The following is a 21,054-nucleotide window of genomic DNA, read 5'->3' as shown; positions in this document are numbered from 1 at the left end:
ATACTTAAAAAGAAACTGTTGATATTCAGAGTGTCATAGGTCACAGACTCGCACAGTTCACACACAACATTTTAATGAATTTTGTCAGCTCTCTAGAAAGAAGCACAAATGTTAGGCTGGGCTTTGGAAGAGAGACTAAGTGGACAGGAGGTTTGGATCCAAAATTCTGGACTCTTAGAGGCTGCAAATTTTGTGCTTTTTCCACTCCTTCGTTTGAACGCCTGCCCCCAAAAATACCTTCGCTACAATTTTTCAAGCTAGAAAAAGTTAATCACATCAGAGAGAATATTGTCAAGAAAACTGACTTTATGCTATAGATGTCCAGAGAAGGGAAGCAACAGCAGTAATGAGACTTCTTCAATAAAAGCTCTAAAAAAAAAAAGAAAGAAAAAAAAAGCAAGCAAGAATCACATTAAAGAGTCACATGAAAGAGCATCACAGTGGCTGTATCTCAGGACAAGCCCCTCTCTCCTCACCGGGGAGGCTGGGCTTTATTCTGATCGCACTTCTTGTTCTGTCCAGCTTAAGACGCATCGCACAGACATGTTACACTTGAAGTTTCACAAACTTTTTCTTTTTATTCCTGGTAATCTCCTCTTTTTCTCACACCGGGCTTTCTGCCGTTGAAGTTTCCTTCGCCTTCGGGTTCCTGGGCACAGCCCGTGCGGGGCGGGGGGAGCTGCCAGCCCTGCCCCCGCCGCTGCGCCGCTGCCGCTCCTGCAACCGGCGGAGAACCCGCCGGGCGGGAACAGCCCCCCCAGGAACTCCGGGGGCTGCGGGTGAGTAACCGCGGCTCGGGGGGCGGGGGAGCCCGGTCGGGACGTGGGGGTAAGGAGGGGGTGGCGAAAGCGGGGTGTCAGGGGAGGGCACCCCTCTCCTTCCCTGCCACATCGCGGGGTTTGGAGCCGGAGGAGCGATTTGCTGGGGGGACGGTGGGTTGGGCGCGTTGGGAAAGGCGGCATCCCGATGGGGGGCAACGTGGGGTGCTGCCTGTCCTGGAGTGCTGCCTGTTTTGGGATGCTGCTTGTCCTGGGGTGCTGCCTGTCCTGGAGTGCTGCCTGTTTTGGGATGCTGCTTGTCCTGGGATGCTGCTTGTCCTGGGGTGCTGCCTGTCCTGGAGTGCTGCCTGTTTTGGGATGCTGCTTGTCCTGGGGTGCTGCCTGTCCTGGGGTGCTGCCTGTCCTGGAGTGCTGCCTGGTTTGGGATGCTGCTTGTCCTGGGGTGCTGTCTGTCCTGGAGTGCTGCCTGTTTTGGGATGCTGCTTGTCCTGGGATGCTGCCTGTTTTGGGATGCTGCTTGTCCTGGGGTGCTGCCTGTCCTGGGGTGCTGCCTGTTTTGGGATGCTGCTTGTCCTGGGGTGCTGTCTGTCCTGGAGTGCTGCCTGTTTTGGGATGCTGCTTGTCCTGGGATGCTGCCTGTTTTGGGATGCTGCTTGTCCTGGGGTGCTGCCTGTCCTGGGGTGCTGCCTGTTTTGGGATGCTGCTTGTCCTGGGGTGCTGTCTGTCCTGGAGTGCTGCCTGTTTTGGGATGCTGCCTGGTTTGGGCTGCTGCCTGTCTTGGGATGCTGCCTGTCCTGGGATGCTCTCTGTCTCGGTATGCTCATTGCCCGCACCGGGATCTTGCTGTACCCTGGGATGAAGCCACCTAAGGGAGCACAGGGGTGAAGGGCCATCCTCTAAAATAGAAATAACGCCGTCCCTTTCCCCCCTATGGCAAGCTGTTATTAAATTCCTTGTGCTCAGTCACTGTGTTGAAGTGCCACTGATCTCGGGTGGGATGGCACTGGAGCTGCAGTTCTCTCACCGAGAGCACAGGGCGTCCCCCCCATCCTCACTGGGCCTGTGCTGCTGGAGCAGCCCCCACAAACCTGCCAACAGTGGCAAATTTCCCCAAAAATGTGGGGGACTACGGTGGGTCCATGGATTCCCTGACACAGTGAGAAATGTTCCTCTCCCTAGCAGCGCTTGGTTGGGTTGTTCCTGCGGGTTCCACATAACACCCTTTGAACAGACACTTGCTTTAGTGGAGCTGTTTTAGGGAGGAGTGGGGGAAAGGGTATAAAGAGTTGATTAAAAGCAAACTACAGAGCTTTAGTGCTTTACAAGTGATTTTGTTTAAGAACCTGGGCTGGTTGCTGTAAACAGCCGATGTCTTTATGGCAGATCCATAGGTAGACAAAACGTATGGTCTGCAGCCCTTCAGCTTTCAACTGAGATTTCACAGAGATAAGAATGCACAAACAGGCGAGATCTCACACTTTGTGAACATCTTATATCCTTCCTTTACCTTGTACTTCACGGGACAATGTCCTTTACATTTTCTTTAACCTACACACAATAAAACCATTTTCCATCATTGATGTGCAATCTGGAGATTTTTTTCTTCTTAACATATTTTTGCCATTTATCTTTATTGATGGTTATTTCTCACTCTTTTCTCATATTTTACTCTGACGACAGTTAACATGCTCTGCTGCACGCATATGATGCTGCACAAACTGTCTAGCACTTACCTAAGTGAACCACTAATTAAAAATATTTGAAGTGAGACTACTTTTGTCTGTTGAGTGGAGTATTTGTGGTACAGCTTTGCTGTCTGAAGGTTGTTTACACAGTCACTGGGCAATTTCAGTTTATTGGAAGGCAGAGCATTTACTTGAAGAACCTCGGTGCTGTGATTGCTCATCCTCGCAGTTACTAATCACCTACAGAAGGCACCGCATGAAGTGTCTCTGTAAAGCTCAGACACTGCAGCAAGGCTGAACATTTCAGGCTGAACAACATCTGTATTTAAATAAAACAAGGTGCTAATATGCATTTTGGCATATCTTTCATATTTCATATTCACCTCCAATATCGGTTCACTTAAAAAACATGCAATGGATCCCATCTCTTTACATAAAACCAACCTGAAATAACTTTTTTGTTGTTTTTATATTGATATACATGTAGCAAAGACTGCAATGCATCCCCATGGAAGGGCCTCTCCATCCAAGACAGCATGAAAAGCCATCACGGGTTAAAGTTTCACTTTGCAGTAGTTTGTTTCCAATATAGCCTCAAGTTTTTAAAATAGCTGCATCTCTGTGAGAGGTCAGAGTTACAGAAAGTGCTTGCTGGTGTATTCACTTCTGAAGTATTTGATATATTCTGACTGCTGCTGTAGTTCTGCAGGGGAAGGGTAGAAACAGTTGTTAATGTCGGTTACAAAATGTATGGGAAAATACTGAGCTTAGTTCAGCCTGACTTTGAATAATCTGTATAAAACATTCGTACTCACAATGTTCAGTACTGGAGGCTGGGTTTAATCTAGTAAGGCATAGTTTTGTACCTGAACAGAATTTTTGAGCAATCGTGTGGACTTTAAAACACTCCAAAAGCTGTTTTGTTTGGTTGTGTTGTTAACAGTGAGCATGTGTCTGTGGCTTTGTGCTTCAGGGTAGAGAAAAACAATTACAAATATGCTGTGTGTGAGGGCTTGCCTTTGGAAAGCAGTCTAAAGAAATGGCAAGATTGCTGGTTACCAAGGTCTCATCCAAAATTTCACGCGTGATACTCCGGTCTGAGAACCTTGAGAGTGTGTTGGTCACCGGGGATGGGATCAGTTCCCTCAGATTTGGGGTCAGGTGGACAAAGTCTTAGCTCAGATGTGCTGAGGAGCCCAGGAGGCTCCTCACAAGGCACAGAAACTCCATCTATATCTTGGGCAGAAACAGCATGAGAGGTCCTGCTGGTTTGTTCTTGTCCTTCACTAAAACATTTAGGGGGTCTTTGGGATGGGAGGGAGCAAATATTTATCTTTCTAAAGCACAGAGGTTTAAAGTACCCATAACTCTGCCATTCCTCTTTCTTGTGTGCTTGTCTCTAGGGAGAGCCATCTAAAAATCTCTTGCTACTTCAGACAGGGTCTCGAGAGTCACAGCTTCACAACATTAGCAGAGAATGTTAATTAAAAACGTCTCCTGAAAGAAGCACTTTGGATTTTTCTAAGTTGTAAAACATTGAAAAACAAATATCTGTAAATTATTTTCCTGGTTTTTAGGAACTGCTAAAAGGTCTCCATTTCCCCATAGGGAGCAAAATGCTATTTGCATGCGTTGTGCTTACAGCAGTTTGGTTGTTGGTGCACATCACAGCAGGTAAGAGATTTTTTTTCCTACATAGCAATTATCATTTAAAAGAAGCACTCAGACTAATTAGTTGGTTTTTGTTTGTTTGTTTGGTTTTTTTTCTGGCTTCTGCATGGTATGCTAGTAAACATTATTCTTATTGGAGAGAACAAGATTTGATGCTTGATTGGTTTATACAGTAATTTCTGGAAGAAGCCCCTGAGCCATTGCTGAGCATCCTCCCGTTCTCCCTGGCGATGCAGCTTGGCCCTGTCAGTCTGGGCAGGCTGCAGGCATGGTTATGCATAATTAGCAAATAGTTGCTAATAAGTGATGCTGGGAGGTTGGTTGATTTAGTTCAAGGTAGAGCTGTCGGTTACATGAGAAAACATCTGCACAGTTAACTTCCACAGACATTGTCAGAACTCATCAGGAAGGAGAAATGATGCATTTTCCAGTGTTTTCCCTCATCTTTTGCTGCTGCTCAGCTTGTTTGTCCAGAGCAAAGTGTCCCAGAGCCTGGCAGCACATGGGTGCTCCATACATGGGGTGCAGCATTGCTGGTCCTGTCCATGCACTGATGAGACAAGAACATGCAAGGGGAGGTCTCTGCAAGTCAAAGAAAATCTTATTTGTCTCTTCAGTAGAGACGCGCCTGCCACTGCTTCATGGAAACACAGATATTTCCTCAAAATGCAATGAAAAAAACAGAATCCTGATAGATTTTGCTTGGCGTTGTGCTTTTTTCCTGGCAGCTAGGCTGTGGTTTCTGACCCCAGTTAATTAGATCGGTGAAGACGGGGCACAACAAGATCCTACATAGAGGCGGGAATTCTCGCATTATAAATTTCGTAGAATCCCAGAATCCCAGACTGAAGGGACCTCAAGGATCATCTGGTCCAACCTTTCTTGGTACAAGCCTGGTCTAGACAAGCTGGCCCAGCACCCTGTCCAGCTGAATCTGAAAAGTGTCCAATGTTGGGGAATCCACCACTTCCCTGGGGAGATTATTCTAGTGGCTGATTGCTCTCATCACAAAAAAATGCCCCTGTGTCCAATTGGAATTTCCCTAGGAGTAAGTAATTTATACCATCACCCCTTGTCTTTTCTTGTGACTCCTCCTAAAAACTGAGTTTCCATCTACTGGAAGAACTTGGAGAGGCTCTTTTCCTCAAGCACAACATGTTGTACAATATAAGCAATATATCTGTGTTGAAGGTTTGTTTTCTCGTTCTCCTGCAGAAGGATGCGGCCGAGGCAACGCGCCTGCTAGCAAACCTCCCCACGGCGCTGCCGAAATCTGTGACAAAGGGAACATGACAATTAACACGAGTCCTCACGTCCAGCCTGGGACCAACATCATCCTCTCGTGCCAGCTGAACCGACACACTGAGCAGTGCAGGATTGCTATTTTCTTCAACAGCTTTGAACTAATTAACAATTACAGCAGTTCAGTAAGCACCGAGTTTCAAGTCCGTGCATACGGCAAACACATGTTCACGTGCAAAATAGTTTGTGAACACAAGAGAAAACTCGTTTGTGGAATTGATGTAGAATCTGGAAGTAAGGAGAATTTAATTATTCATTGTTCTTAAATGTTTCCTATAGTGCCTCTGAGACACGTGGTAGAAACTAGCAGTGGTGGCCTTTTCCAGAAAAGGTGCTGGTTTTTAGTGGCTCTTTGTATTTTAAATATTCCTGGATGGGACCGTGCAACTTCATTATTGATAAACATAGAGATGGTAAATAAAACTACCTGCTCAGGACAAATATCATCCTCCCTCATTTCTACCCCTGACACCCACCAGTCTCTCCAGGACACAAGGGACTCACAAGAAAATTTCTAATGAAATTTTAGATTTTCTTCCAGCCTGATGAGCTGATGCTCCTGCAGAGATCACAGAGTCAGCTGTTCTCACATACAAAAATTATTAGCCCAAATACTTTGTCTATAAATTCTTCCAAAAAAACCCCACACAATCAAAAAGTCCAACCTAGCATTTCTTAAAATATCTCCTACCAACACCTTCAAGGAAGAAACTGATAAGAGTGTCTGTTTAAGATCCTCCAGAGGAGCCAAGAAACGTGTCGTGTATCCAGTATGAGACAGACGGACACCCCACCTGTACCTGGGATAAAGGGAGGCTCACGTACATCAGCACTAAATATGTCCTACAGTAAGTAATGCAGGGCCATAGGATCTCTAATACCTATAATTGTACCTTAGAGTTATTTGTTGTGTGGGGTTTTTTTTCTTCACCTTCTTCTTCACTTGCTTCTGTTGGCCAAAGTAGCAGAAACTTTCTTAGTAGCTTGTAGAAAACTGTTGCTGCAGAAGAAAAATACACACGTGTTTTATATATATATATGTATATATATTTTCATATATAAAATATATGGGTAGGGAAGTGTGGATAACGAGTCCTGTAACGGTTGTAATGTAGAGATATAGCAGCGCTTGCTAGTAAGTTATTAAATATAAAATTACAAAAAAAGTTAATACATCTAAAATCACAAAACACAAAAGGTCAGCCTGAAGCAACATGATATAAACATCTCTGATTCAGGCAGAAGAAAACACACAGAGAAGCTAAGTGAGTTGCCCAAGGCAATGGGTCGAATGACAGATTGAGCATTAAAAGCTGTGCTTGAAGTCACACAGCCTGACTGTTAGACTGCAGATAAATTACGTTTTTAATCACTAACATATGAAAAAACAAACTGACACAACCAAAAAATCCTAATACATCATCCTCCCGAATTCTGTATACTGATACCTCTGCTCATTCATAGAGCAATATTAGGTAACCATTATAGTATTAGAAAGAACCTGCTCACATACTTGCAGCTCAGTGGAAATCCAGAAGTATTTATTTTTCTGCAGTTAACACCAAAAAGCTATACAACACCTTTACTACTGATTTAGCTAGAGGAATAATTACAACGCCTGCATTTAAGGAGACAAAGTAGATTTTTCAAGGGATGTGAGCCATGCTCTGATGCACTCAGGGTTTAGCTTTCTTGCTGTACAGGATGGCATTAACCAAGTGTTTCCTTCTGTTTCAGACTATCAAACGGGACAGACGTCTCATGTGTTTCAGAAGAAAGTCTGAATCAGAGGTTTGGCTCGCTGGCTCTGAGCAAGTTGAATTTTGACTCTACTTACACCCTTGTGGTCGCCGCGTCCAATGAGCTTGGAAGTGCTTTTTCACAGCCGCTCGCCTTCACGCTAATAGACATAGGTAAATGCTTCATTTACTGCCTTTCCGTTAGCCCCAGCTCTTTAGAAAGACGTGAAAATATTTTGAGCACTTTCTGGCTTGACCCTCCATGAAAAAGCATCCACCCAGCCTAAACCAATAATTCTATTTTCCATGTAAACCCCCCAAACCAATAATTCTAGTTTCCATGTAACCCCTCATTTTGAGCTGTGCTGTGTATCTGAGCCCTGTTTGCTTTTTTCTCTCATTGCCGCTAGTGAAACCACATCCTCCCAACTTTTCAGTGGAATTTGACAATTCTTCTACGAGCAGCTGCAGCTTTATTTGGCACAGTGATATGCGAGGGCGGCACTGCAGGCTGAGATACCGACCGCTCACCAGCCACACCTGGAGCATGGTAATCCCCTTCTGGATAAAATTGTGATCTTGGAGGTCGTTATAATTATTCTTTTGTCATTTTTTACTAGAATCAGCTTGTCCAAATTTGCTTCTCTCTGCTCTCTAGCATTATATTTAAGAAAAACTGTTGCTTACAGGTCAAAAACCATAATCAGTCTAAAACTGAATGAAGGTAAAACACTGATCCCATAAAAAAAAGGTGCGTGAATACTTCCCTTATGTCAAGTATCTGTATGAGGCACTGAAGCATCAGAGGTTCTGTCTGACCTACCAGTTCTTTGCAATATGGTCACATCTGCTTATTGTAGCTCACGGCTACAAATGTTTGTGCCTTCTCTCATGTTGACTGGAAGCCTTTACTTTTATTTTGAGTGGTAAAAGAAACATATTGCTTGAAGTTGAGTAAAAACACGTGAACAGAAAATTTGTTATCGTCACATAATTAAATGAGGCATTTTTCTGATGGAGAGCTGCGAGCCTGATGATTCATTGCAACATTCTTTGAGTTGTTAAAGTTGCCTCAGATCAGGGTTTCCCCATGGTATTTAAAGACGTGTTTTGGCTGTTTGGGCTTCCTTTAGGCATCATTATTTCAGCCTGTCACTGCCTTCAACCAGTATTTCCTTGCGAGTTCAACATTTTATGTCATTTATTGTCATTAAAGGTTGAAAGCTTAACCAGTGAGAAATGCAACCTTGGTGGGCTGGAGCCTCACACGACCTATGAGTTCCAGGTCAGCTGTAAAATGCACCCCGAGCGAGGGCTGTGGAGCAGCTGGCGTGGGTACCGAACCCAGACCCCAGAGGCAGGTAACACCCGACAGCATCTCCTGCACTAAACCCGAGAGGAAAATTCAGCTAACGGAGCCAAAACACTGCTGGGGTTCTGCTGGTTGGTTTGCAGCACCTCTGTAGATCCAAGTGCAGAACCAACAGGGAAGCCACTTCCGTAAGATAATTGGTTCGTTAATGAACAGACATTGAAATTATTTGAGTTTCTTGCAAAACAGGAATTTTAGGAGTTCACTGAGACAGTTTGAAGACTATAATTTTGATGCTGAAGGTTGGGGGAATTTTTCACACATTGTCCAGTGCGGTGGTCACCTGCCACATTGTGACACCTCCAAAAAGACAAAGACAGTTTGTGCAGCTCAGCCAGAGAAAGAGAAACCTTCTGTATTGGTTCATATCTAAGCATTTTACCAAATTCCTGCAAAACTCCCATATTTAGGTCAGGATGGCTGCAATGTCACCCTGTGGTGCTGATGACCCCACAGTTTGAGTGACATGCTCTGGGTCTTTGAGCTCACCGAACAATTTGCTGAGAAGCTGAGTGAATTGGCCAGGAAAGTGTCGTTCTGCTGACTCTGGCAGGTTTTAACAAAACAGTTGAATTTTCCCAAGTCATCTCTTTCCAACTTGAGGAATTATTTCCCACGGGGACCCCCCAGGTGACCCCTCCATGCAGCTGCTGGAGACCTGGTGGTTTCAGCAGAGCAGAACTTGGCCAGGCCTTGGGGACGGATCCCACCAGGAATTAGTTCCTGCTCTGGAGGATGGCACAGCAGCCTCCAGGGACACACAGCACCAATCTGAGGGCAATTCTACTAATTTCCATCAACTCAACTATTGGCTCCCTTGGCTGCATGAGCTCCCATGCTGCAAAACTCCCAGTTCTTATGAGAGAAGTGAAGCTTCTCAGAAGTTTGTGTTTCAACAAAGATATACTGACTGCTTTGGCATCCCCTCCTATCATCTACTTGGCTTTCATTGCTCTTTTTTTTTTCATTTTTTTGTGAATTGCTATAAGCTCTTGAGGCTTGTGCCATTATTACTCATGGTATTTACCACTACTGACAGCATCAGTTTCTGTAAGAGGCATTGATTGATGCAGAAGGTGTGAACTTTTCCTTCCCTCCCCCATCTTCCTCTCAACAGTTTTCTCAGCCTTCTTGACACACCCTGCCTTGCTATGGCATCTGTGGACATCCCCTCTCTCTTAGCCAACCGGTGCTATAAAACAATCATCTTTTCAGCTAATCAAGGAGTATTTTCTGTCCGCAGATTAAGTAACAGCAAGGGGAGGTTGCAGGCAAGAAGCTCTGGGTACATCATGGTTGTCCTTCTTTGGAGCAGCTGAAGTTCTGCACAAGAGTTTGGCCAAACACAGGAGTTTACCTTTTCAATGAGACCACTTTTTTTCCTCTAAGCCTGAGCTGCCACAAAATTGACTTTATGCAGGCACTGTTCATAAGTGAGCTTTTTTTTTTTCACAGTTAATTTGTGTGGTTCTTATATGAAATGAACTGTGAACTTTAAAATCTGTGCTGGAGTCCAACAGACTCAATTTGTTTGTTTGTTTTAATTCCTGCTTTGAGCTTGCCTCTTCCTCCCTGGCTCAAAGCAAATGTGCTCTGGTTTTATTTCTTCTGTCCACCCTGCTTTTTGTTTCTATTTCAGTCACTATTTGCAGTTAATACAGTACAAATAGCTCTTAACATTGCTGGCATTGCTGATTTTCTTTCTGTCTTGGAACACAGCAAATAGCTGGGTGTCCCATTCTAGCTGGGGTTGTGCAACAGCTGCCCACTGCTTAGGTTATTAGCAACAAGTATTAATTGAATTTGGTGAGTTTATGTTGGTCAGGGACCTTGAGGAACTGAGCTTTGTTATCTTTTGTCACATTGACTTTTTTAATGTGTCTGTCTCCGATTCTGAACTGATGGACTACGTTGTTCCCCAGTTTCTGCAGCCAGAAATTTGATTTAATGTTATTTCGGAAAGTTTTTTTCAAAACATCAAAGGTTTCCAGGCATTCTGTGAATATAAGGAGAACTGTGGAAAGAACAGGGGCATTAAGCTACCTCTGATGAGGTCCTACTCAGCTGTTAAAGACATTTATTACCTGGAGCCAGACAGCAAAATCCTGCAGATCCTACAAACCCTTTCACTTGGAGCTGCCTGTTGGTTTAGGATTGATATAGCCAGCCCCAAGGACCTTAATTAGCCTCAGCTTCTGTGGAAGATGAGCACTAACACTGTCATTTTGGTGTGCAGGCTTCCCCGGGAGCCATCCTGTTTACTGACCGCAGGGTAAACTCACCTGCAGAGCAAAACCCTCTCTTGGGTTTGTGGCTTGCTCTCTTCAGAAGAACCATCATCAGCACACATGGGCCATTACATACTGCAACATTTCAGAGACATTTTCAATCTTAAGTTTCAATGGTCTCAGGATTTTTGCCTCCTTTGCTTATTCAACATCTTGTTTGTTTTGCTTTAGCAGGGTGTGTTGAGATAGGACAAGGGGTGATGGTTTAAAACTAAAGGAGGGAGATTCAGGCTGGACATGAGGAAGAAATTGTTGCCCCTGAGGGTGGTGAGAGCCTGGCCCAGGTTGGCCACAGAGGTGGTGGATGAACCATCCCTGGAGACATCCCAGGCCAGGCTGGATGGGGCTCTGAGCAACCTGAGCTGGTGAAGATGACCCTGCTCATGGCAGGGGTGGCACTGGGGGAGCTGGGAAGATCACTTTGACACAAATTATTCTCTGAATCTATGAAAATACAGCCATTAATTCTGCTCACCCTTTTCCTTCCACATCAGCACCAACCGGGATCCTGGACATTTGGTATCGACAGCAGGACCTGGACTCCCAAAGGCAGAACATCTCTGTTTTCTGGAAGGTAAGCTGACCTGTGTCCCTGATGATATATCTAAAAGGACAGAATACAACCTCATAGGCTTCCTAATTTGTTTTCTAATTAACTTCTCCCTCTCCTCATTCTTTGCCTCATTGTTTGCTATGGTCGCCATATGTGGTCAGGAGAGGAGTTCTGGGAGGCCAGGAGGGCACCATGGCCCATATTCTCCATGTGTACACACCTTGTGTGTCTGCTCTTGGATATTTTTTATGTGAGGGTGGTGAGAGCCTGTCCCAGGTTGGCCACAGAGGTGGTGGATGAACCATCCCTGGAGACATCCCAGGCCAGGCTGGACGGGGCTCTGAGCAACCTGAGCTGGTGAAGATGTCCCTGCTCATGGCAGGGGTGGCACTGGGGGAGCTGGGAAGATCACTTTGACACAAATTATTCTCTGATTCCATGAGCTTCCCTCATTTTTGCTTATATGAAGGGAGGCAGAAGAGGCAATATATATTGTAATAGCCCTTTAAGGTGACCAAACTCTAAAAAATTTAAGAGCTGGATGTAGTTTGGGCAACAGGAGGGGTCCGGTCCATGTCACCGCTGTGTGGGTGGACGGTCAATAAAGGCTCTTGTCACACAGCAGCAATGGGAAGAAACTGGTTTTCTCTATGGGTGTGATGGGCAAACCCCATGCAAAAGGCTTTGCTAATAATAAGCTGCAGATCTGAAACTGGACAAACTCAGAGTCAAAAAAGTGGCTTGTTAGGGTCTGCTGAGCAACACCTCCTGTGAGCCAGGGACTGAGACCCAAAGGGCAGATTGCAAAAAGAATTCAGATTAAAATCCATCTGTAGGGAAGGAATTCCACATCACTGGTGCTGAGTTTCTCCAGTATTACCAGCCCAATCCTTAAAACCAGGTCCAAGGTGAAACTTTGGATTGTGGGGCATTTTTTCTGTAGTGGTTTTATTTCAAAGCCAGTAAGATTTTTTTTTTAAAGCATAAATTATCTTTGACTTCCAGTCTGCAATCTCTAGACAACCTGTTACATCTCCCCGCACCAGCGCACACTCAGCTGTAAGTGAAAGCAGAAATTCTCACTTGATTCTGTGACTCTGGCCGTTGCGGCTTGAAGACATTTAATTTTAAGACCTTTATCTCGCAGTAACGAGCTGGCGGCACTTTCTGTATCAGAGGAAACTTCCTGCAGCATCATTCATAAAGTGGGTGCAATACATTGCTTTTCTAGTTTTCACAACAGCTACAAAGCAAAAGACTCAGCACAACATACTACCGTTACATGCTTTCCTATCTTCACACTAACACCAAAAAAAAGGATCACCAATTTAAATTCTGCAGGCTTTCCAAGTGGCTTCAGCACTGCGTTTGTCCTGAGCCACTGCCAAAACAATTGTAAAACTACATTTTGACAAAAAAACAGCCAAAACTAACTCACTATACAGGAACTGCAGGAAACTGAAGCTGAGAATACAAGTGCAAATACCCAGAGTGGAAATACCAGCAAGAGGTGTTACATGGGGCAGTAGAGACTGACTTTTCAGAGATGGGTATTCTAAATGGTTGAACTTCAATAATTCTTTATCATGCCTTTAAGTAAAAATCTGGATTTTTCCCCAAATCAAAAACCGTTCATTTTTACAAATCCAGTTGCACAGCGTTTCGCTGTCCCCAGCTCTGCTGCTGCTTGGAAAATCAGCAGCTCACAGCAAAAGAGCTTCACTAAACTGGAATTAAACAGGAAAAATAAATAAGAATTTTTTAAAAATTATATGCAACCTTAAGAGAAACTCTTGGTTAAACACATGCTCTTGGCTGTACCATTGTAAGTAAACTCATTTCATGTGCTCAGATGCCATGGGCTCCCAAGAGCAGAGCAGTGACAGAGCTGGGAGAAGGTTTGGGAAGGGAGAACATGGGTCACAGTGCAGCAGCAAAATCCAAGGGAAAAATCATAATAAGCTGTTATGTGGTATAGGTTTTACACAAATGTGCCAAGTCATGAAAACTCTACAGCGAGGACACCAGCTTTCTTTGGAAAAAAGCCCCATATTTTAGGTTGGTACTGATGTGGAAACTATGATACCTTAAAAAAGCATTAGCTGTACTTCCTTAGGCTAGTTTAAGGAAAAAAAAGTATTACAGAAGAAAGCAGTCTCAACACATGAGTGAGCAATCTCTAGCACTGCTTGTTTCCTCCAGCTTTTAGCAGAAAAGAAAATAAAAACCGATAACTCGTTACCAAAGAGCATCAGTTGGTGCTTGCTACAGTCCAGAAGTTGCAGTAAATAAACTCTTTACTATTAGAAGAGAAAAGGAAGAGGAAAAAATTACCTTTGAGAGAAAGGTCTTCGCTTAAATGGGGCAGTTAGAGCTCTGGGCTGGGAGATGCTCTGGAGCCGTCCTGACAACAAGGGTCGCGCCACCCGTGGCTACTGCTCCACACAAATCCAGCCTGGGGGACAAGCTGTGGTCCCACATGTGGGCTTGCAGGTGTGACACAACTCATAGAATCATTTTGGTTGGAAGAGACTCTCAAAATCACCGTGTCCAACCATTAACCCACCCACCCCTGTCACTACCCCATGTCCCTAAGAACCTCATCTCTCGTCTGTTCAACCCCTCCAGGGATGGTGACTCCACCACTGCCCTGGGCAGCCTGTTCCAATGCCCAACAGCCCTTTGGGGAAGAAATTGTTCCCCAGATTCAATCTCAACCTCCCCTGGCGCAACTTGAGGCCGTTTCCTCTGGTCCTGGCGCTTGTTCCTTGGGAGCAGAGCCCGACCCCCCCTGGCTCCAAGCTCCTTTCAGGCAGTTCAGAGATCAGAAGGTGTCCCCTCAGCTCCTGTTCTCCAGGCTGAACCCCCCCGGTCTCTCAGCTACTCCCATCACACTTGTGCTCCAGCCCCTTCCCCAGCTCTGTTCCCTTCTCTCAACTCGCTCCAGCACCTCAAGGGCTTCCTTGTCCTGAGGGGCCCAAAACTGCTCCCAGGATTCAAGGTTTGGCCTCAGCAGTGCTCAGGACAGGGGATGGTCACTGCCTGAGTCCTGCTGGCCACACTGTTCTTGATACACACCAGGATGCTGTTGGCTCATTTTAGTGGCCATAAGTTCATTTAAAAGCAGGTGAAATGTTTGGTTCTCAGATGGTCAACACCACCTTCCTCCATGAGCAGGTCTGGAACATTTTCCCGTACAGCTTCCTACAGCCTTTGCTCATCATCAGAGTAACAAATTCACTTTCCTCACAGGCTCTGAGCGCATCGGAGGCGAGAGGCAGGATCCTGGGGTACACGGTGACCTTCGAAGCCCTGGGCCAGCGGAGTCCCCCAGCAGGAGAAGTCCATCTCACCACCCAAACCAGCTATGCCAGGGTCACACCAAGGGAGGGCTACAAGGTCACAGTCACCGCCGAGAACTCCAGGGGCAGGTCCCCCCCTACATCCATCATCACCAACCTGGGCACCCAGGGTAAGGCCTTCTGCTGGGTCTGGACCACCAGGAAGAGCACTGCTTGGTGCTACACACCATGGGAGCAAACAGGTCCCACCACCTGCTCCTCATCAAGGTCCATCTCAATGAATCTTCAGGGATCACCAGTTTTCAGTGCGGGCAGGGCGGCAGTTTCATGACATGTTAATTTGTCCTGCATCAGTATTGCTACAGCATCACCTCAACCCCTTCTGCTGGCAGAGTCACCAGGGACCTGATGCAGCAGAAAATCAACATGCACCAAAAAAACACCCCAAAAAATGAAAAAAAACCACAAAAAATAAATATTTTTTTCTTTTGCATGAGAGAGGCACAGGACCTAAGGGAGGTGTTGGTGAGGGGAAATCACACAAGCTTCATATCCTGGGAAGTTGCACTCTGATGCACCCGCACAGCAAAGTTAATGAGCGTTCTCTGAACTCACCTGGCCCCAAATTTCCTGTGTTGGTACCAGGCACGACGGAGCCTCTTGGTATCAATCAGGTGCTTTGTTCAAAGAGGCAATTCTCCATGTGCCTTCGTCCTGCATTGACATCAGTAAAACATGTAAGCCCTTTCATCAGGTAGAGATGGTGCAGAAATATCCCCAATATCTGATTATTTGGAGGCAGGTAGACGAGAATTTGTGGGTCCAATTCAATTGTATTTGGTAGAAAAAAACATTCAGAAAATATGTTGGCATTTTTATACTACCAATAAAAATTTGGTGACTTTCCCAACATTTTCTCCTGCACAAAAAAGTAACCTGGGCCGAGCTGTGAAAGCCAGAGCTTTGGTTTTGTGGAGATAGCATGTGTTTGTGGCTCTGTCGCAGGAGCAGGTGTTGGTACGTGCTGTGACAGAGGCTTCTCAGGGCTCAGGGATGGTATGAACAGGCACAGACGTGAATGTTAGGAACGTGGGATATTAGGAAATATTTCTTCCCCAAAGGGCTGTCGGGCATTAGAACAGGCTGCCCAAGGCAGTGGTGGAGTCACTATCCCTGGAGGAGTTGGACAGACGGTAGATGAGGTTCTCAGGGACATGGGGTACTGCCAGATTTAGGTTATTGCTGGACTCAATAATCTTAAGGGTCTCTTCCAACCAAAATGATTCCATGATTCTATGTTCAAACTGTTGCACCACCAGACGAGACAAGAACCTAGCTCTGTTCCTATCAGCACAGAGATCACCCTCCTATAAAACCCTTTCCTTGCAATGGCAGTTTGTACTTCACATGACGCCAAACTGGATAAAACATAGTAAAAATTATCATATCGAACTTACCGAGTGCACCTGAGGTTAAGGCAGGCTTGTGCTGAAGGTGTCTTTTTTTGTTTGCTCATCCTGTCCTCCTGGCAAGACCTCCCTCCTCCTCAGCAAGTCTCTGCCGTGGCCGCGGGGAACAGCAGCATCCTGGTGAGCTGGAAAGCGCCCGCCAGCCCCTCCGTGCCCATCGGTGGGTACGTGGTGGAGTGGGCTGAGATGCAGAGGGACCCGCGTCCAGCCTGGGTCCGGCTCCCAGCGTCCAACCTGTCCACAGTGATCACAGGTAACCACCACCTCCAGGCAGGACATCACCAAGGTACCTTTCTGTTTTGAAAGCTTTTTAAAGAATGAGTCAGATTCTAACTGTTACTAATTCAGCATAAGAAGTGATGGCGTTTAAAGTGTTCTGTATAGAAGGGGGAAAAAAAAATAAAAACCCATGACTGCTCTGGGCTCAGTTCTGTGGTCACTCTCAGGTGAGATTTATATCATCCAAGAAGTCAAATATCTCTGAAAAAAACCCAATCCCTCCAAAATGAAACAAGCTCGCTAGAGGTACACGAGATCAAAGGCTTAAGAAAAGACTACTTCCTTCCTACTAATGGTTGTTGCTACTCCCAGCCAGCGCTACGTGTCAGTGTTCTGCACATGGGACAGCTATGAGGTTACTACAGGGGTGACAGCAAGTGTTAGCCTCATTACTCTTTCCTGTGCTCTGTCCTGGTGCCATTTAAACAGCTAATGTAGACATCTCACCCACGACTGTCCATACTTTCACTAGTAACTATCCACTTCTTTTAACTTCTTTATGTAGAGCACATTAAAGACAACGTGTGCTATCAGATCAGCGTGTTTGCACTCTATCGGGACAGAGCCGGACAAGCAGCATCAGTCTGGGGATACTCAAGAGCAGAAGGTAAACTACAGCAACAATCTTCCAGATATTTTTAAGTCAGCTTAAACTCAGCTTTAATTGTCAGTTCTGTTTTGCAGCACCGTCAGCTGGGCCCCAGATGTATACAACACCACATGCAAACGGCATCTTTGCTTCCTGGGAAGCAATCGGTGCCCAGCAGCAAGCAGGCTGCACCCCTGGGTACCACATGTACCTGCAGAAAGGGGACGGGCAGGGACCCCCGGACATCTACGGTGGGTGAAAACCAACGTGATGTGTGTGTGCTGGGGGCGGGATGGAGAGATGCTCAGAGTCAGATCCTTCAAAGGTATTTTGAATGTGGAACTATCAGATTTCTCCCCAAAATATTTTATGAATGCAAACACTAGTTGTCCAACTTGAACTAGCATATTTAATTTTATTTACTTATTTATTTTTTAAATAAAGATGAATTATGCATGTTCTGTATTTCAGGTTCTGGGGACTGGATGGCTATTGTGCTCACCTGCAGCTTCTTCATCTTCTCAGCCTGTGTGTGTTCTGTCCCTCCAGCGAGAAAACTGTGAGTGGATCCAGCATTCCAGTAAAACACAGAACTGGTGATAGACGGGAAGGTCACATCCTTTTAGGACACCTTGGGGAACAGCAAGGATTGCTCTGAATGAAGGCTTCATAGTATATGAATAGTAATAAGAACACACATTGAGCTTAAAATACAGCCTTATTTTATATATATTATGAATTTTAGCCTAAAGTTTAAGGCCCTCTTTCACTGAAACAAAAACCTGCTTTTAATTGCACTTATTCCATCTGCAGGTTACACTCGCTCCTCTCTGCGGTTATGCCACAGTGGCAGAGCAAAGCCATCCCAGACCCAGCTAATGCTACGTGGGCTAAAAAGTACATCTCTGTGAAGGTAAATTGTATTTGTTTTTTCTTCTAATCCCACCACCTTCAGAACGAAAAGTGATTGGAGTCAGTAACTTAGTGCAGCAAATCCAGCAATCTCTGGTAGTGGATGAGCTCTGTCCTCATGTCATGGAATCACAGGTAGTTTGTGTTGAAGGGACCTTCCCAGCTCCCCCAGTGCCACCCCTGCCATGAGCAGGGACATCTTCACCAGCTCAGGTTGCTCAGAGCCCCGTCCAGCCTGGCCTGGGATGTCTCCAGGGATGGTTCATCCACCACCTCTCTGGACAACCTGGGACAGGCTCTCACCACCCTGAGGTGTGACAATTTCTTCCTCATGTCCAGCCTGAATCTCCCTCCTTTAGTTTAAAACCATCACCCCTTGTCCTATCACAACAGGCCCTGCTCAGAAGTCTGTCCCCATCTTTCTTATCAGCCTCTTTTAAGTACAGAAAGGCTGCAATAAGGTCTCATGTCAGACTGTAGGATGTATCAGGGAAATTAAATGCAAGAACAATGCAGAGATCTCTCATTTTTAACAGTATCAGCTGCTGTGTGAGGGGTGCCAGCATCGTGGGGGTGAGAGACCACAAGATATCAATCACATAATTAATTACCACTGTGTGGCATGTGCCTTTCTGCAGGCTGAGCTGAGCTTGTCCTCCAGCCTGTTCCTACCCAGTGTCAGCAGCTTTGAAGAGCCCGAAATAACACACGTAGAAGAAGCTTTTACCAAGACAGGCCCCCCGGCCCTTGGGGACAAGTTCTTTGGCACAGTTGGCACTGGTGACGGGTCACCAGCAGGTGGTGTGGGGCAGGAGGAGATGGGGTACGGGGCTGTCCCCAGTGCAGCAGATGGGGACGTTTCTGAGCAGCAGCTTCACGACCTCTACCAGCGGCTGGTGGAGGTGACAGAGGTGACGGAGGTGACAGAGCACACACAGCCTGTTTCTGACTACATCGCCAACCCCGTCACCAGCACAGCCCCCACGTACCCACTGGTCACTGAAGACCAGCCTGAAATTGAGTGCAATCTGCCCTCCATCTTCCCAACAACTTTTTTGACACCCATACATTCCTATGAAGGGAATCTTACTTTAGATACGGTGAAAATAAACTGCAGCTCTTTCCCAAGGTAGGCGCTCAGGATGAAATAAGCCTAGCCTGATTTTTTTTGCACTTAACTGAAGTATTTCAGTGTTTCGGTACAGCCAGTCCAGGAACTTGCACGCAACACCTTTACGTGATAAAAAACCTCAATGCACAAACCTTTCCAGCACTGCAAGTCACACTGTACTGCACAACACAGCACCTCATCCACCCAGCACGTTCCAGGAGAATTAAAGGCAGAAATGCCAGGGCTGCGTGACCCGGCTGTCGGGGAGCTTAATTAATTACTCACATGCCTTCATGCAGCGTGGGTGCCCCAGGCCCCTGTCCTACCGCCTGATGACGAGCGGCTTGGTCCACCCAGGAATCAGAGATGTGAAAACTCTCATTTCAACCATCACTCAACCCAGATGAACAGGGAGTTACGGCACAGCCAGACCTTAGCAACCCAGCTGGACCACTGTGCACAGCTGGGGAGTGACAGCACAGGAACATCTGTACCCACTGGTGCTCAATTTAATGCCCACCAGCCCAAAGGTGATTAGTCCTCATTGCAGCCCCAGGACTCGCACCAAGTCCCGTTGTCCCCGGTGTCACTGGCAGCTCCAGCCCATATGGTACCAGGGCCAGGCTGTCACAGGGCTCAGGTCAGGAGAGACCCTCACTAGAAATAAAAGCAACAGGCAGCGCAGGTACACAGGAAGTCAAGTGGACTGGTGCGAGGAATTTAAATCATTTATTGAAGTGTTCTAATTACAGGTTTGAAGTACGTGTTACACATCTAATGACTTTGTTGACTATGTGTGTGTGTGTGTGTGTATATATATATATATATAAATTAAAGTGTCGGAAACCTGAAATTTGTTACGCGTTGTTTCCTCCAGTCAAGCTCAAGTGCTATACTGCAGCTACACACAGGATAAAGTGTCTTTAAAAAGAAAGCTGATGCGTTGCTGCTAGAGATGAGGTGGTCCAGATCTCAACTTACCTGGAGCATCCTCCTCCTCTGCAGGGTCGGCCAGCTGTTCTCCATCTGCCGCTGGCTACACAACCTGCTGAGTAGCAGCATCATCCGCTGATGAAACCCTGGGGTGATACCACCACCCCGGAGCACCTCCACAACAGCTGTGATCCTGCATGGTTTCCTTCCACTACACCTGCACCACGCAGCTGGGACCTCAGCTCTTCCCACTGCTTTTCACTTGAAGCGAAAAGCAAAACCAATGTGGTGCACTATGAAGATCTGTTGGCTTTTCCTCCCAGTTTTCACTCCAGATGCGGCTGGTTTACCCTCTACAGGAGGCCTGCACACTCGGGCACTCCCAAGTTCAAGGGCACTGCAGGACAAGTCTGACTTAATCTCCAGACACACATCACCTGCCCAGCTGGTGCCAGACAGGCTGGGTTATTTGGGTTTGCTGAAGTCTGTACCTCCACCTGCCCTGTGAAAATATCTCTACAACAGGCATGAGTCTACAAAAACAGTTGTGTGCACATTAGCTTTAAGCTTTTTTCATTTTTTAGGAATGCGAAATTCAAGCCCTGGTACCAGCTCTCCTCATGTTCAGCTTTCAGGGATTTCTCACAGCGCTTCCTGCAGTGCCCAGATTCCCTTTGATCTGCACAAGCAGTCACAGCCACCCTGGCTCTTCTCACACCTCAGCTTTCCAGTCTTCTGCGTACTGGAAACAACATAAAGCCACCAGCAATGACTTGGCTGTTGTGAGCCCACAGCCATGCCTGGAAGGAGAGGTGTCCTGGGAAAGGCAGAGCAGCCAGAGCAGCTCATGGGACCCATCACACTGCTGCTCCCACTGGACACCCGCAAACCTCCAAACCCAGCCCAGACATACCCAGGAGCTGGAGCCCTGAGGAGGAGCAGCACACCTGGCAGCAGCTCTGCCATCCAGCCATCTCACCCAGTGCACTTGAGGGCTGCTCTGCAGCTGAGGCTGCTCCTGAGATGCACGTTCTTGCACTGGGAGCACATGGTGGCTGTTCCGTCACTGG

General features: G+C 46.3%; 1 protein-coding gene across 2 annotated transcripts; it reads left to right on the top strand.

The window, feature by feature from the left end:
• The first annotated feature begins 600 nt into the window (after positions 1-600).
• IL12RB2 (interleukin 12 receptor subunit beta 2) lies at positions 601-19,889 on the top strand. 2 transcript variants are annotated; one of them, XM_065842645.2, is made up of 15 exons: positions 601-779; positions 4,073-4,138; positions 5,351-5,671; positions 6,171-6,285; positions 7,175-7,350; positions 7,587-7,726; positions 8,393-8,537; positions 11,331-11,410; positions 14,642-14,861; positions 16,225-16,413; positions 16,945-17,046; positions 17,124-17,279; positions 17,500-17,587; positions 17,842-17,941; positions 18,579-19,889. In XM_065842645.2, the coding sequence occupies exons 2-15, from the start codon at positions 4,081-4,083 to the stop codon at positions 19,071-19,073; spliced, it is 2,385 nt and encodes a 794-aa protein (XP_065698717.2). In that variant the 5' UTR covers positions 601-779; positions 4,073-4,080; the 3' UTR covers positions 19,074-19,889. The 2 variants fall into 2 exon arrangements, with proteins under 2 accessions (XP_065698717.2, XP_071666158.1); XM_071810057.1 differs by lacking the exon at positions 17,124-17,279 and having other exon boundaries at positions 718-779.
• Positions 19,890-21,054: the final 1,165 nt, after the last annotated feature.

Source organism: Patagioenas fasciata, chromosome 6, assembly GCF_037038585.1.
Source record: "Patagioenas fasciata isolate bPatFas1 chromosome 6, bPatFas1.hap1, whole genome shotgun sequence".
NCBI classification, from domain to species: Eukaryota; Metazoa; Chordata; class Aves; order Columbiformes; family Columbidae; genus Patagioenas; species Patagioenas fasciata.
This window is presented reverse-complemented; position numbering and strand designations above follow the sequence as displayed.

What these genes read in the sequence shown, in the direction of transcription:
- IL12RB2 (XM_065842645.2), top strand. Translation starts at nt 4,081, where the DNA reads ATGCTATTTGCATGCGTTGTGCTTACAGCAGTTTGGTTGTTGGTGCAC. An exon ending in AATTGATGTAGAATCTGGAA is followed by an intron (nt 5,672 to 6,170) that starts GTAAGGAGAATT and finishes TGTCTGTTTAAG; the next exon opens with ATCCTCCAGAGGAGCCAAGA. An exon ending in GTCCCTCCAGCGAGAAAACT is followed by an intron (nt 17,588 to 17,841) that starts GTGAGTGGATCC and finishes TTCCATCTGCAG; the next exon opens with GTTACACTCGCTCCTCTCTG.